Here is a 16,469-nt window from a genome sequence, read left to right on the forward strand (position 1 = left end):
GACCTCCTGACAACCTGCATCAATCTCAGAGAGTACATAGGAAAAGCTGTCAAGTGGATCACAGGCCAAAAATTTACAAAACAAATCAATAACTAACATATACAACATCCTCATTTATATAACCACCAAACCAATAATACATGTCACACAGAAAAATGTTTCACTGGAAATAAAGCTCCACAGTTTTAAATCAACTGAACTAGCCCTGAGCCACACGAGCAGTAGACCTCTGAGCACCTAATGGGTCAATGAGTCCATGTTTCACTTGTATAACTTGAATTGTGTGTTTAGACAGCCTATCCAAGAAGCTAAATGTCGTTGGGGACCTTCGCCTGTTTGTATTTCACCTTTTGAAAATTTCTGATGGTGTTTCAACCAACTTCTGAACATTTTTATTCTTCATTTACTCAGAATGGACACTTTAAAAGTATTGGTATAACACAGCTCTCACTCCCTCTTAGTTTTCATATGCTATTACATTAGCCACTTTCACTGTATTGTATTATTCCAATCACTAAGTTATCTCAACACGCAAGATTTACAACTCTGAGCCCTTTTTTCAAAAGTAAGGTGCTTCAATAGTTCCTGCTCCTGCATGTGAATATACAATTCAGCCTTTAGTCATGTAAAATGGGAACATACTGGTATCAGCATCCAGAAGCACATTTGAAATTTAGGCTCACCAGTGTCTTTGGAATTCTCTTACTTTCATTGTCCACAATTCTGGTTTGTGAAGAGACTGATCCCACAGAATTTCCTGGAACTGGCAGAAATTACTACAATGATCTAGACTGATTTTTCATTCTGGATTAATGTGGACATAAAGCTTCTTCCATATTTTAAAAAATGGCCTTAGAGATCTAAATCATTCTGCATAACCTTCCACTGCAATAAAGAATAGTGACTAGGCGGATACAAAACTAACTGGCCAATTCCTGATCCAGGACTTTTTCCATTTTCTAGGCCTCACTTTTTCTTAAGAAGCAGCAGATAAAAATTGCCAGAAGTGTACAGTCATTATTACAAGGACAGTAAGGAAATGTAGCCAGGGGCTTTCCCCCCAGTCCTCATTATGTTCCTTTTCCAGACTGAATATATGTCTCAGTATGTCTGTCACACAGGGCAAAACCCATCCCCTTAATTTTGCTAACTACAGCAGTTGCTTGGAAAATGCATTGGAGAATGAGACACATTGCATGGTTATAATTGTGGAAAAGCAGCATCACTTCCCCCTAACCTCAGCCGTGCAGAACACAATGTCATCCACAGCCTCAGAAACAACTCTGACATCATAATCAAAAAGGCTGACAAAGGAGGTGCTGTTGTCATCATGAATAGGTCAGAATAAGAACAAGAGGCTGCTAGGCAGCTCTCCAACACCACTTTCTACAAGCCATTACCCTCTGATCCCACTGAGGGTTACCAAAAGAAACTACACCATTTGCTCAAGAAACTCCCTGAAAAAGCACAAGAATAAATCCGCACAGACACACCCCTGGATCCCTGACCTGGGGTATTCTATCTGCTACCCAAGTTCCATAAACCTGGAAATCCTGGACGCCCCATCATCTCAGGCATTGGCACCCTGACAGCAGGATTGTCTGGCTATGTAGACTCCCTCCTCAGGCCCTACGCTACCAGCACTCCCAGCTATCTTCGAGACACCACTAACTTCCTGAGGAAACTACAATCCATTGGGGATCTTCCTGAAAACACCATCCTGGCCATTATGGATGTAGAAGCCCTCTACACCAACATTCCACACAAAGATGGACTACAAGCCGTCAGGAACACTATCCCCGATAATGTCACGGCTAACCTGGTGGCTGAATTTTGTGACTTTGTCCTCACCCATAAGTATTTCACATTTGGGGACAATGTATACCTTCAAATCAGTGGCACTGCTATGGGTACCCGCATGGCCCCACATTATGCCAACATTTTTATGGCTGACTTAGAACAACGCTTCCTCAGCTCTCGTCCCCTAATGCCCCTACTCTACTTGCGCTACACTCATGACATCTTCATCATCTGGACCCACGGAAAAGAAGCCCTTGAGGAATTCCACCATGATTTCAACAATTTCCATCCCATCATCAACCTCAGCCTAGACCAGTCCACACAAGAGAGCTACTTCCTGGACACTACGGTGCTAATAAGCGATGGTCACATAAATATCACCTTATACCGGAAACCTACTGACTGCTATTCCTACCTACATGCCTCCAGCTTTCATCCAGACCACACCACACGATCCATTGTCTACAGCCAAGCTCTATGATACAACTGCATTTGCTCCAACCCCTCAGACAGAGACAAACACCTACAAGATCTCTATCAAGCATTCTTACAACTACAGTACCCACCTGCTGAAGTGAAGAAACAGATTGACAGAGCCAGAAGAGTTCCCAGAAGTCACCTACTACAGGACAGGCCCAACAAAGAAAATAACAGAATGCCAATAGCCATCACCTTCAGCCCCCAACTAAAACCTCTCCAACGCATCATCAAGGATCTACAGCCTATCCTGAAGGATGACCCATCACTCTCACAGATCTTAGGAGACAGGCCAGTCCTTGTTTACAGACAGCCCTCCAACCTGAAGCAAATACTCACCAACAACCACATACCACACAACAGAACCACTAACCCAGGAACTTATCCTTGCAACAAAGCCCGTTGCCAACTGTGCCCACATATCTATTCAGGGGACACCATCACAGGGCCTAATAACATCAGCCACACTATCAGAGGCTCGTTCACCTGCACATCCACCAATGTGATATATGCCATCATGTGCCAGCAATGCCCCTCTGCCATGTACATTGGTCAAACTGGACAGTCTCTACGTAAAAGAATAAATGGACACAAATCAGAGGTCAAGAATTATAACATTCATAAACCAGTCGGAGAACACTTCAATCTCTCTGGTCACGCAATCACAGACATGAAGGTCGCTATCTTAAAACAAAAAAACTTCAAATCCAGACTCCAGCGAGAAACTGCTGAATTGGAATTCATTTGCAAATTGGATACTATTAATTTAGGCTTAAATAGAGACTGGGAGTGGCTAAGTCATTATGCAAGGTAGCCTATTTCCCCTTGTTTTTTCCTACCCCTCCCCCTCCCCCCGACGTTCTGGTTAAACTTGGATTTATGCTGGAAATGGCCCACCTTGATTATCATACACATTGTAAGGAGAGTGGTCAGTTTGGATGAGCTATTACCAGCAGGAGAGTGAGTTTGTGTTTGTGTGTGGGGGGGGTGAGAAAACCTGGATTTGTGCTGGAAATGGCCCACCTTGATTATCATGCACATTGTAGGGAGAGTGGTCACTTTGGATGAACTATTATCAGCAGGAGAGTGAGTTTGTGTGTGTGGTTTTTGGAAAAAGGGGGGGGGGGGAGGGGTGTGAGAAAACCTGGATTTGTGCTGGAAATGGCCCACCTTGATTATCATACACATTGTAAGGAGAGTGATCACTTTAGATAAGCTATTACCAGCAGGAGAATGGGGTAGGAGGAGGTATTGTTTCATGGTCTCTGTGTATATAATGTCTTCTGCAGTTTCCACAGTATGCATCCGATGAAGTGAGCTGTAGCTCACGAAAGCTTATGCTCAAATAAATTGGTTAGTCTCTAAAGTGCCACAAGTACTCCTTTTCTTTTTGCGAATACAGACTAACACGGCTGTTACTCTGAAACCTGTCTATATGTAAGCAGTTCATCTGCACGTCACTCTCCATTTTGAGTACATATTTGTATTTTTGTTTCTCTCATTTTGAGCTACATCTAGAAAATTAGTATCTGTTTCACTAAGAAGCAACACATAGGCAAGTGCTTTTGAGCATCTTCTTTTAAATCCTGTTACTTGTTCCACATGGATAAATGTTGCCAGGTTTAACAAATTACTTTGATGTCAGGGAATCAGGCCATGCCTACACATCAAGCACTAATGTATTCAGCTCTGGTCCTTAGCATTGCACCATGACTCCCAACTGCAAGGGCTTACCTACACACATTTTCTCTAAATAAGTGATACTGATTAATGAAATCCTGGTGCTTGTTATACTTAAATACTATACTTAGTTTCTCCTTTAATGTGTGTGTGTGTTTGTGTGTTTTATTTCCCCCTCATCCCTTAACTATGGCAGCCACGTTGGCTCTCTATGAAAAGAGGTAGTGTCAAGGCACAAACCTGTACTGTAACCCACAGTACCAATTTCCACCCACCACTTCTATCTTCCTTCAGAGTCCAAACAGTTTATTCAATCCCATGCTAATACTGAAGAACTGCATAACTAGGATGTGAAAAACATGGGCACACAGCGTTGTGACTGCAGTTTTAGAGGACAAGGTGAAACTCTCTTCAGAGTTTGCCCTGAAGTTATTTATTTTTTTGTATTGTGGTAGCACCTAGAGTCCCTAGTCAAGATCAAGGCTGCATTGTGCCAGGCTCTGTATAGACACAGAGCGAGAATCCTTGGGGAAAAAGGAAATATTCCAGTTTTACACATGTGAGGGCTGATGTACAAAGACCCAACGCACAAAGGCCCTGATTCAAAGCACCTTAAACTGAAGCACACACTTGAGTCCCAATTGATTTAACCACTCAGGATGTCTCAGGTTGGGCACCCAAAATCACTAGTTACATTTGGAGACCGTGGCCTAAGTGACTGCCTAAGGTCACAGGAAGTCTGTAGCAGAGCTGAGAACTGCATGCAGCTCTCCTGAGTCCCTGTCCAGGGCCTTAGCCACAGACCTTCCTTCCTCTCAAACATGTCTGGTGCTATGAATGGCTTGTTAGCTCCATCACTGTAACTCCTGACTGCACTGTTAAACAGATTCGAGTCTGGGCAAGTTTGCGTTTTTAAAGCTGAACAATTATAAAACAGGTTTGATTTTTAAAAGTTCTATTTAGGATAAGTAGACTTACTTTGTAAGTTCAAGATCTGAAAGAAGCTGCTTTAAATGTCTGGAGAGTAACTTCTTTTCCATGGACAGTCGAACCCAGGCCCTCGCCTTGCCAACGTCTGTTTTGATCTCACCAATATTCTGGATATGCCTAAAAAGGAAAACAAAGATAATCAGATGTTGATTAATAGTATCTCCACATCATCCTTTCAGATTTTTCACATCAAGCAGGGCTGGGGAAGGAATTTTGCCTTACAATATTTCATATCTTGACAACTGCTGGAAAAAAGAGAGGGCCATAAATTAATATAATTGATTATCTAAGTCCTCTGGTTAAAGAGGAATGCAAGACAGAAAGGGAAGTATCTGTACTGCAGTGGCCTATTTTCAGGATTCTAGACCATCCCATTACCTTACAATGATTTAAGGCTCACTCCTGTCCTTACAGACTCAGACTTTAAGGTCAGAAGAACCATAGAATATCAGGGTTGGAATGGACCTCAGGAGGTCATCTAGTCCAACCCCCTGCTCAAAGCAAGACCAATCCCCAATTTTTGGCCCAGATCCCTAAATGGCCCCCTCAGGGATTGAACTCACAACCCTGGGTTTAGCAGGCCAATGCTCAAACCACTGAGCTATCCCTCCCCCCTCTTGATCATCTAGTCTGACCTCCTGCACACCACTCCTGTAATAGGTTTCAGAGTAACAGCCGTGTTAGTCTGTATTCGCAAAAAGAAAAGGAGTACTTGTAGCACCTGAGGGTATGTCTACACTACGGAATAAGGTCGAATTTATAGAAGTCGGTTTTTTAGAAATCGGTTTTATAAATTCGAGTGTGTGTGTCCCCACAGTAAATGCTCTAAGTGCATTAAGTGCATTAACTCGGCGGAGCGCTTCCACAGTACCGAGGCAAGCGTCGACTTCCGGAGCGTTGCACTGTGGGTAGCTATCCCACAGTTCCCGCAGTCTCCGCTGCCCATTGGAATTCTGGGTTGAGATCCCAATGCCTGATGGGGCTAAAACATTGTCGCGGGTGGTTCTGGGTACATATCGTCAGCCTCCCGTTCCCTCCCTCCCCCCGTGAAAGCAAGGGCAGACAATCATTTCGCGCCTTTTTTCCTGAGTTACCTGTGCAGACGCCATACCATGGCAAGCATGGAGCCCGCTCAGGTAACCGTCACCCTATGTCTCCTGGGTGCTGGCAGACGCGGTACGGCATTGCTACACAGTAGCAGCAACCCCTTGCCTTGTGGCAGCAGACGGTACAGTACGACTGGTAGCCGTCATCGTCATGTCTGAGGTGCTCCTGGTCGCCTCTGTGAGGTCGATCAGGAGCGCCTGGGCAGACATGGGCACAGGGACTAAATTTGGAGTGACTTGACCAGGTCATTCTCTTTAGTCCTGCAGTCAGTCCTATTGAACCGTCTTATGGTGAGCGGGCAGGCGATACGGACTGCTAGCAGTCGTGCTGTACCATCTTCTGCCGAGCAGTCATGAGATGTGGATGGCATGCAGTCCGTCTGCTGCCAGCCAAAGATGTAAAAGATAGATGGAGTGGGTCAAAACAAGAAATAGACCAGATTTGTTTTGTACTCATTTGCTTCCCCCCCCTCCCCTGTCTAGGGGACTCATTCTTCTAGATCACACTGCAGTCAAGGTGCAGCGAGGTAAATCTAGCCATGTATCAATCAGAGGCCAGGCTAACCTTCTTGCTCCAATAAGGACAATAACTTAGGTGCACCATTTCTTATTGGAACCCTCTGTGAAGTCCTGCCTGAAATACTCCTTGATGTAAAGCCACCCCCTTTGTTGATTTTAGCTCCCTGAAGCCAACCCTGTAAGCGCCCCTCCCAGCGTCAGAGCAATGGCAAACAATCGGGCATCTGAGAGTGCTGTCCAGAGCAGTCACAATGGAGCGCTCTGATGGGGCTAAAACATTGTCGCGGGTGGTTCTGGGTACGTGTCGTCAGGCCCCCGTTCCCTCCCTCCCTCCGTGAAAGCAAGGGCAGACAATCATTTCGCGCCTTTTTTCCTGAGTTACCTGTGCAGACGCCATACCACAGCAAGCATGGAGCCCGCTCAGGTAACCGTCACCCTATGTCTCCTGGGTGCTGGCAGACGCGGTACGGCTTTGCTGCACAGTAGCAGCAACCCCTTGCCTTCTGGCAGCAGACGGTGCAATACGACTGGTAGTCGTCCTCATCGTGTCCGAGGTGCTCCTGGCCGCGTCGGCTGGGAGCGCCTGGGCAGACATGGGCGCAGGGACTAAATTTGGAGTGACTTGACCAGGTCATTCTCTTTAGTCCTGCAGTCAGTCCTATTGAACCATCTTATGGTGAGCAGGCAGGCGATACGGACTGCTAGCAGTCGTACTGTACCATCTTCTGCCAGGCAGGCAAGAGATGAGGATTGCTAGCAGTCGTATTGCACCATCTTCTGCCAGGCAGGCAAGAGATGGGGATGGCTAGCAGGCGTACTGTACCATCTTCTGCCAAGCAGCCATGAGATGTGGATGGCATGCAGTCCTTCTGCACCGTCTGCTGCCAGCCAAAGATGTAAAAGATAGATGGAGTGGGTCAAAACAAGAAATAGACCAGATTTGTTTTGTACTCATTTGCCTCCTCCCCTGTCTAGGGGACTCATTCCTCTAGGTCACACTGCAGTCACTCACAGAGAAGGTGCAGCGAGGTAAATCTAGCCATGTATCAATCAGAGGCCAGGCTAACCTCCTTGTTCCAATAACAACGATAACTTAGGTGCACCATTTCTTATTGGAACCCTCCGTGCAGTCCTGCCTGAAATACTCCTTGATGTACAGGCACCCCCTTTGTTGATTTTAGCTCCCTGAAGCCAACCCTGTAAGCCGTGTCGTCAGTCGCCCCTCCCTCCGTCAGAGCAACGGCAGACAATCGTTCCGCGCCTTTTTTCTGTGCGGACGCCATACCACGGCAAGCATGGAGCCCGCTCAGCTCACTTTGGCAATTAGGAGCACATTAACCACCACACGCATTATTCAGCAGTATATGCAGCACCAGAACCTGGCAACGCGATACCGGGCGAGGAGGCGACGTCAGCGCGGTCCCGTGAGTGATCAGGACATGGACACAGATTTCTCTGAAAGCATGGGCCCTGCCAATGCATGCATCATGGTGCTAATGGGGCAGGTTCATGCTGTGGAACGCCGATTCTGGGCTCGGGAAACAAGCACAGACTGGTGGGACCGCATAGTGTTGCAGGTCTGGGACGATTCCCAGTGGCTACGAAACTTTCGCATGCGTAAGGGCACTTTCATGGAACTTTGTGACTTGCTTTCCCCTGTCCTGAAGCGCATGAATACCAAGATGAGAGCAGCCCTCACAGTTGAGAAGCGAGTGGCGATAGCCCTGTGGAAGCTTGCAACGCCAGACAGCTACCGGTCAGTTGGGAATCAATTTGGAGTGGGCAAATCTACTGTGGGGGCTGCTGTGATGCAAGTAGCCCACGCAATCAAAGATCTGCTGATATCAAGGGTAGTGACCCTGGGAAATGTGCAGGTCATAGTGGATGGCTTTGCTGCAATGGGATTCCCTAACTGTGGTGGGGCTATAGATGGAACCCATATCCCTATCTTGGCACCGGAGCACCAAGCCGCCGAGTACATAAACCGCAAGGGGTACTTTTCGATAGTGCTGCAAGCTCTGGTGGATCACAAGGGACGTTTCACCAACATCAACGTGGGATGGCCGGGAAAGGTGCATGATGCTCGCATCTTCAGGAACTCTGGTCTGTTTCAAAAGCTGCAGGAAGGGACTTTATTCCCAGACCAGAAAATAACTGTTGGGGATGTTGAAATGCCTATATGTATCCTTGGGGACCCAGCCTACCCCTTAATGCCATGGCTCATGAAGCCGTACACAGGCAGCCTGGACAGTGGTCAGGAGCTGTTCAACTACAGGCTGAGCAAGTGCAGAATGGTGGTAGAATGTGCATTTGGACGTTTAAAGGCGCGCTGGCGCAGTTTATTGACTCGCTTAGACCTCAGCGAAACCAATATTCCCACTGTTATTACTGCTTGCTGTGTGCTCCACAATATCTGTGAGAGTAAGGGGGAGACGTTTATGGCGGGGTGGGAGGTTGAGGCAAATCGCCTGGCTGCTGGTTACGCGCAGCCAGACACCAGGGCGGTTAGAAGAGCACAGGAGGGCGCGGTACGCATCAGAGAAGCTTTGAAAAACAGTTTCATGACTGGCCAGGCTACGGTGTAAAAGTTCTGTTTGTTTCTCCTTGATGAACCCCCCCGCCCCTTGGTTCACTCTACTTCCCTGTAAGCTAACCACCCTCCCCTCCTCCCTTTAATCATTGCTTGCAGAGCCAATAAAGTCATTGCTGCTTCACAGTCATGCATTCGTTATTCATTCATCACACAAATAGGGGGATGACTACCAAGGTATCCCAGGAGGGGTGGTGGAGGAGGGAAGGAAAATGCCACACAGCACTTTAAGCACAGCACTTTAAAAGTTTACAACTTTAAAATTTATTGAATGACAGCCTTCTTTTTTTTGGGCAATCCTCTGTGGGGGAGTGGCTGGTTGGCCGGAGGCCTCCCCACCGTGTTCTTGGGCGTCTGGGTGTGGAGGCTATGGAACTTGGGGAGGAGGGCGGTTGGTTACAGAGGGGCTGCAGTGGCAGTCTGTGCTCCAGCTGCCTTTGCTGCAGCTCAACCATACACTGGAGCATACTGGTTTGGTCCTGCAGCAGCCTCAGCATTGAATCCTGCCTCCTCTCATCACGCTGCCGCCACCTTTGAGCTTCAGCCCTGTCTTCAGCCCGCCACTTACTCTCTTCAGCCCGCCACTTACTCTCTTCAGCCCTCCACCTCTCCTCCCGGTCATTTTGTGCTTTCCTGCACTCTGACATTATTTGCCTCCACGCATTCGTCTGTGCTCTGTCAGTGTGGGAGGACAGCATGAGCTCGGAGAACATTTCATCGCGAGTGCGTTTTTTTTTCTTTCTAAGCTTCACTAGCCTCTGGGAAGGAGAAGATCCTGTGATCATTGAAACACATGCAGCTGGTGGAGAAAAAAAAAGGGACAGCGGTATTTAAAAAGACACATTTTATAAAACAGTGGCTACACTCTTTCAGGGTAAACCTTGAAAGTTAACATTACATACATAGCACATGTGCTTTCGTTACAAGGTCGCATTTTGCCTCCTCCCACCGCGTGAACGGATTTTGGTTGAATGCCAGCAAACATACACTGCAATGCTTTGTTCTACAGTGATTCCCCAGTACGTGTTGCTGGCCTGGAGTGGTAAAGTGTCCTACCATGAAGGACGAAATAAGGCTGCCCTCCCCAGAAACCTTTTGCAAAGGCAGAACCGCAAATGCCAGGGCAAAGTAATCCTTTCACATGCTTGCTTTTAAACCATGTATAGCATTTTAAAAGGTACACTCACCAGAGGTCCCTTCTCCGCCTGCTGAGTCCAGGAGGCAGCCTTGGGTGGGTTCGGGGGGTACTGGCTCCAGGTCTAGGGTGAGAAACAGTTCCTGGCTGTCGGGAAAACCGGTTTCTCCGCTTGCTTGCTGTGAGCTATCTACAACCTCCTCCTCATCATCTTCTTCGTCCCCAAAACCTACTTCTGTATTGCCTCCATCTCCATTGAAGGAGTCAAACAACACGGCTGGGGTAGTGGTGGCTGAACCCCCTAAAATGGCATGCAGCTCATCATAGAAGCGGCATGTTTGGGGCTCTGACCCAGAGCGGCCGTTCGCCTCTCTGGTTTTCTGGTAGGCTTGCCTCAGCTCCTTCAGTTTCACGCGGCACTGCTTCGGGTCCCTGTTATGGCCTCTGTCCTTCATGCCCTGGGAGATTTTCAGAAAGGTTTTGGCATTTCGAAAACTGGAACGGAGTTCTGATAGCACGGATTCCTCTCCCCAAACAGCGATCAGATCCCGTACCTCCCGTTCAGTCCATGCTGGAGCTCTTTTGCGATTCTGGGACTCCATCATGGTCACCTCTGCTGATGAGCTCTGCATGGTCACCTGCAGCTTGCCACGCTGGCCAAACAGGAAATGAGATTCAAAAGTTCGCGGTTCTTTTCCTGTCTACCTGGCCAGTGCATCTGAGTTGAGAGCGCTGTCCAGAGCGGTCAGAATGGAGCACTCTGGGATAGCTCCCGGAGGCCAATACCATCGAATTGTGTCCACAGTACCCCAAATTCGAGCCGGCAAGGTCGATTTAAGCGCTAATCCACTTGTCAGGGGTGGAGTAAGGAAATCGATTTTAAGAGCCCTTTAAGTCGAAATAAAGGGCTTCATTGTGTGGACGGGTGCAGGTTTAAATCGATTTAACGCTGCTAAATTCGATCTAAAGTCCTAGTGTAGACCAGGGCTTAGAGACTAACCAATTTATTTGAGCATGAGCTTTCGTGAGCTACAGCTCGCTTCATCAGATGTATACCGTGGAAACTGCAGCAGACTTTATATACACACAGAGATCATGAAACAATACCTCCTCCCACCCCACTGTCCTGCTGGTAATAGCTTATCTAAAGTGATCATCAGGTGGGCCATTTCCAGCACAAATCCAGGTTTTCTCACCCTCCACCCCCCACACAAATTCACTCCCCTGCTGGTGCTAGCCCATCCAAAGTGACAACTCTTTACATAATCAAGTCGGGCTATTTCCTGCATAAATCCAGGTTTTCTCACATCCCCCCCACCCCCATACACACACAAACTCATCTCCTGCTGGTAATAGCTCATCTAAACTGACCACTCTCCAAGTTTAAATCCAAGTTAAACCAGAACATCTGGGGGGGGGGGGGAGGAAAAAACAAGGGGAAATAGGCTACCTTGCATAATGACTTAGCCACTCCCAGTCTCTATTTAAGCCTAAATTAATAGTATCCAATTTGCAAATGAATTCCAATTCAGCAGTTTCTCGCTGGAGTCTGGATTTGAAGTTTTTTTGTTTTAAGATAGCGACCTTCATGTCTGTGATTGCGTGACCTGAGAGATTGAAGTGTTCTCCGACTGGTTTATGAATGTTATAATTCTTGACATCTGATTTGTGTCCATTTATTCTTTTACGTAGAGACTGTCCAGTTTGACCAATGTACATGGCAGAGGGGCATTGCTGGCACATGATGGCATATATCACATTGGTGGATGTGCAGGTGAACGCGCCTCTGATAGTGTGACTGATGTTATTAGGCCCTGTGATGGTGTCCCCTGAATAGATATGTGGGCACAGTTGGCAACGGGCTTTGTTGCAAGGATAGGTTCCTGGGTTAGTGGTTCTGTTGTGTGGTATGTGGTTGTTGGTGAGTATTTGCTTCAGGTTGCGGGGCTGTCTGTAGGCAAGGACTGGCCTGTCTCCCAAGACTTGTGAGAGTGTTGGGTCATCCTTTAGGATAGGTTGTAGATCCTTAATAATGCGTTGGAGGGGTTTTAGTTGGGGGCTGAAGGTGACCGCTAGTGGCGTTCTGTTATTTTCTTTGTTAGGCCTGTCCTGTAGTAGGTAACTTCTGGGAACTCTTCTGGCTCTATCAATCTGTTTCTTTACTTCTGCAGGTGGGTATTGTAGTTGTAAGAAAGCTTGACAGAGATCTTGTAGGTGTTTGTCTCTGTCTGAGGGGTTGGAGCAAATGCGGTTGTATCGCAGAGCTTGGCTGTAGACGATGGATCGTGTGGTGTGGTCAGGGTGAAAGCTGGAGGCATGCAGGTAGGAATAGCGGTCAGTAGGTTTCCGGTATAGGGTGGTGTTTATGTGGCCATTGTTTATTAGCACTGTAGTGTCCAGGAAGTGGATCTCTTGTGTGGACTGGACCAGGCTGAGGTTGGTGGTGGGATGGAAATTGTTGAAATCATGGTGGAATTCCTCAAGGGCTTCTTTTCCATGGGTCCAGATGATGAAGATGTCATCAATATAGCGCAAGTAGAGTAGGGGAACAGTCGGAGAACACTTCAATCTCTCTGGTCACGCAATCACAGACATGAAGGTCGCTATCTTAAAACAAAAAAACTTCAAATCCAGACTCCAGCGAGAAACTGCTGAATTGGAATTCATTTGCAAATTGGATACTATTAATTTAGGCTTAAATAGAGACTGGGAGTGGCTAAGTCATTATGCAAGGTAGCCTGTTTCCTCTTGTTTTTTCCTTCCCCCCCAGATGTTCTGGTTTAACTTGGATTTAAACTTGGAGAGTGGTCAGTTTAGATGAGCTATTACCAGCAGGAGATGAGTTTGTGTGTGTATGGGGGTGGGGGGGATGTGAGAAAACCTGGATTTATGCAGGAAATAGCCCGACTTGATTATGTAAAGAGTTGTCACTTTGGATGGGCTAGCACCAGCAGGGGAGTGAATTTGTGTGGGGGGTGGAGGGTGAGAAAACCTGGATTTGTGCTGGAAATGGCCCACCTGATGATCACTTTAGATAAGCTATTACCAGCAGGACAGTGGGGTGGGAGGAGGTATTGTTTCATGATCTCTGTGTGTATATAAAGTCTGCTGCAGTTTCCACGGTATACATCTGATGAAGTGAGCTGTAGCTCACGAAAGCTCATGCTCAAATAAATTGGTTAGTCTCTAAGGTGCTACAAGTACTCCTGTAATAGACTCATAACCTCTGGCTGAGTTACTGCCATTCTCAAATCATGGTTTAAAGACTTCAGAAAGAATTCACCATTTATACTAGTTTAAACCTGCAAGTGACCCATGCCTCACCTACAGAGCCTGGCACAATGCAGTCTTGATCCTGACTGGAGACTCTAGGTGCTACCACAACACAAAAAAAATAAATAACTTCAGGGCAAACTTTGAAGAGAGTTTCAGCTTGTCCTCTAAAACTGCAGTCACAATGCTTTGTGCCCATATTTTACATACATATTACAGGTAAGATCACGTTCTTTGAATAAATTCAGTTTACTTCCCCCTCTCCAAAATGTTAAGGTTAACCTGGAAAAACTCCAAGGAAAGGAAAACCTTTTAAAAAAAATGAATAAATTAAAGTTTTGTTTTGTTTAAAAAGAAAAAAAAAACAGTATGAGCTGCAGTCAGACAAATAGCATTTCACAGAAACATCCAATCCATGCAGCTTTATTAAAGAGCATCTTCTGATTGCTGGTCAATCCAGGTTTCCAACTTTTTTTTTCTTTAAACAGTCCAGAGGAAACTATAAATATCTGTATTAAAAATGTAAAACCTTATTATTTGCTTAAATACACAACTCCTGTCACTAGATTTATTAATTGCAAAATTATCTCCCATATTTTATAGACCCTGTTCCAAAGTATTTAGTCCATTTCAGTTGTTCAATAAGCCTTATGCATTAGCATTGCACGCTGATAAATTTAAACTGAAAATATTCAAGTATGAATCAGGTGCAAGTGCAGTGGAGACTTTGAACTAATCATGATTAAGAGAAGAAATTATGGGAATCTGCATTACATCATGCTTTTCAACTGAAGAGATCAAACAACTAACTCCTAGAACTCTGTGGTAGGGATCATACCAATTTTACAGAGAGGGATACACAGACACAGAGAAGCTAAGTTATCTGCCAACACCACAGAGGAAATCGATAGCAGAGCTACCAGGCCTCAGAATTAATCCATCTTCAAGTCTGAAAAGGTGTTTGTTACTAGAAAATGGCAAGTACAAAAAAGATGTATTTTCAGTTTTGAGTTTCATATTTTTCTGGCACTGGCTTTCACACTCTAAGTACATGCAATGGCCAATGCCCAGCCAAAACACTCTAAGGTTCAGAGGTTGTTGAGGTTCATCGGGAAATAGGGAGGAGTTCAGAACTGCCCAACCAGTTCCATAGTGATTGGGTAGATATGACCCTGTCCCCCGATCTCAGAGATAAGATACCACGGAGACAGCTCAGAAGACAGACAAGGAAGGAGATTTTTTAAAAAGTGTCCAGCTATAGTTATAAGCCAATGAGTATTACAGTGGAGATACTGTAGGCGTATGGTTCCCTCAGTGTGAAGCAAGTTTTCACTCAGGCCATTGAAAGGGTTTCACTATAATCTTTGGTAAATAACTTAGCAATTTCTTCCAGCTGAAGCACATTGCTTTTCCAGTTGAGCAAGCATCTCTTCCAGTTAAAACACATCAACTGCACAACCAGGAACTACAACCAAGCAAGTTTGAGCCTTGATATACCAAAGTTGGCCTTTATAATCCACAGTTCTTCATATCATGAAATTATCTTAGTCTTTCCAAGGATTATTGATGAAAGTCCTTTCATCCCCTTTTCCTTCATAACAGACTTTATGGAGGACAATAAGAGAGGGTGATTTTCATTATTTACATTAATTGAGCCTATTTTGTGGCAGAGCTCAGGTTCACTCAGAATGAAGATAGTGACCATACAAAACTCACATGAGCCATTCAGAATTATACTTTCTTCCAATGTTATTGAAGTAAACCTTTTACACTAGTTACTTACATAGGAATGAACACACAGATCTTTAGGATTTCTTTTACTGCCCCACACTAACCTCATATCCTGAATGAGAGAGATCCTCAGGGGCGACATGGCTGGGCTGGCATCCGACTTCCTCCTTTCTGAATCGAGAAGTACTCCTAAAGCGAGCAGAATATTTTTTTAATCAATGGAAAAATAATTCAAAGATTTAAAAGTAATATTGAAACAACACTTTTGTGCCAGTAACACAACAGAAGTATTTAATAACATCTTGAGAGAAATGGTGTTCCCTCGAATCCAGAAATGGTACCTGGCCGCATACTTTTCTGTTGTCAGTGACACATGGTTTTGTGAAAACATTATGGCACAAATCAGTGCTGACTATGGCAGTATATTAAATCCATGGAAAAACATTGACTGTCTGTATACTGAGATGTTCAGGCAACTCATAATATGCTCAGCACTAGGACATATTAATAAGCTTTGACATATCCAGGATTGGCGTGAGACCAAAGAGTGGGATCTAAACAGACTATTTATCACTGAAGTATTATTTTCTAAAACGAGTTCTTCACTTCCTTCCCAAATGAGCTAAAACAAGTTGGCATTATTGACATTGGAGAATTCGGGGTTAAATGATATGCATACAATATATCCAATGCATCAGTCTTAAAACACAGAAATGGGTAATACAAGAACCCAAAATCTGCAATTTAAATGCTAAACAAACAATGCCACCTCTATATCATACTTCAAACACTATACTGTGAGCAATCACCTGCTCTCAGTCTCAAGCTGGAGAGCACAGGATCAGCAGTTACTTTCGAACCCAGGGCACCAGAATGGGAATCAGGAGACCTAGGTTCTATTCACTGCTCTGCCTTTGACTACCTGAATGACCATGCACGGATGGGTTACTAAGGGTCAAATTCTCTGCTGGCATACCGACTGAATTTGGGCAAAGAATTTGGCGCTAACAGCTGTCTGTGCCTCCGTTTCTCCTTCGGTAAAATGGTAACTAAAGAGCTTTACCCACATTTGTAATGCACTGACTTAAGTGTATTATTGTACTTTCTCTTTTTTTTTTCAAAAGATACCTGTTTGCTGAAAGCAAATTTTACACTAAATGGAGGGTAT

General features: G+C 45.4%; 1 protein-coding gene across 5 annotated transcripts in view; it reads right to left on the minus strand.

The window, feature by feature from the left end:
• DENND5A (DENN domain containing 5A) overlaps positions 1–16,469 on the minus strand; it is a 109,125-nt gene that overhangs the window by 15,511 nt on the left and 77,145 nt on the right. For all 5 annotated transcript variants that reach the window (XM_048855657.2, XM_048855655.2, XM_048855656.2 and 2 more), the window contains 2 exons: positions 15,406–15,490; positions 4,936–5,064 (listed from right to left, as the gene is read on the minus strand). In XM_048855657.2, the coding sequence (XP_048711614.1) occupies positions 4,936–5,064; positions 15,406–15,490 (214 nt within the window). The remainder of the gene's footprint in view (positions 1–4,935; positions 5,065–15,405; positions 15,491–16,469) is intronic.

Source organism: Caretta caretta, chromosome 6, assembly GCF_965140235.1.
Source record: "Caretta caretta isolate rCarCar2 chromosome 6, rCarCar1.hap1, whole genome shotgun sequence".
In the NCBI taxonomy this organism is placed as follows: Eukaryota; Metazoa; Chordata; order Testudines; family Cheloniidae; genus Caretta; species Caretta caretta.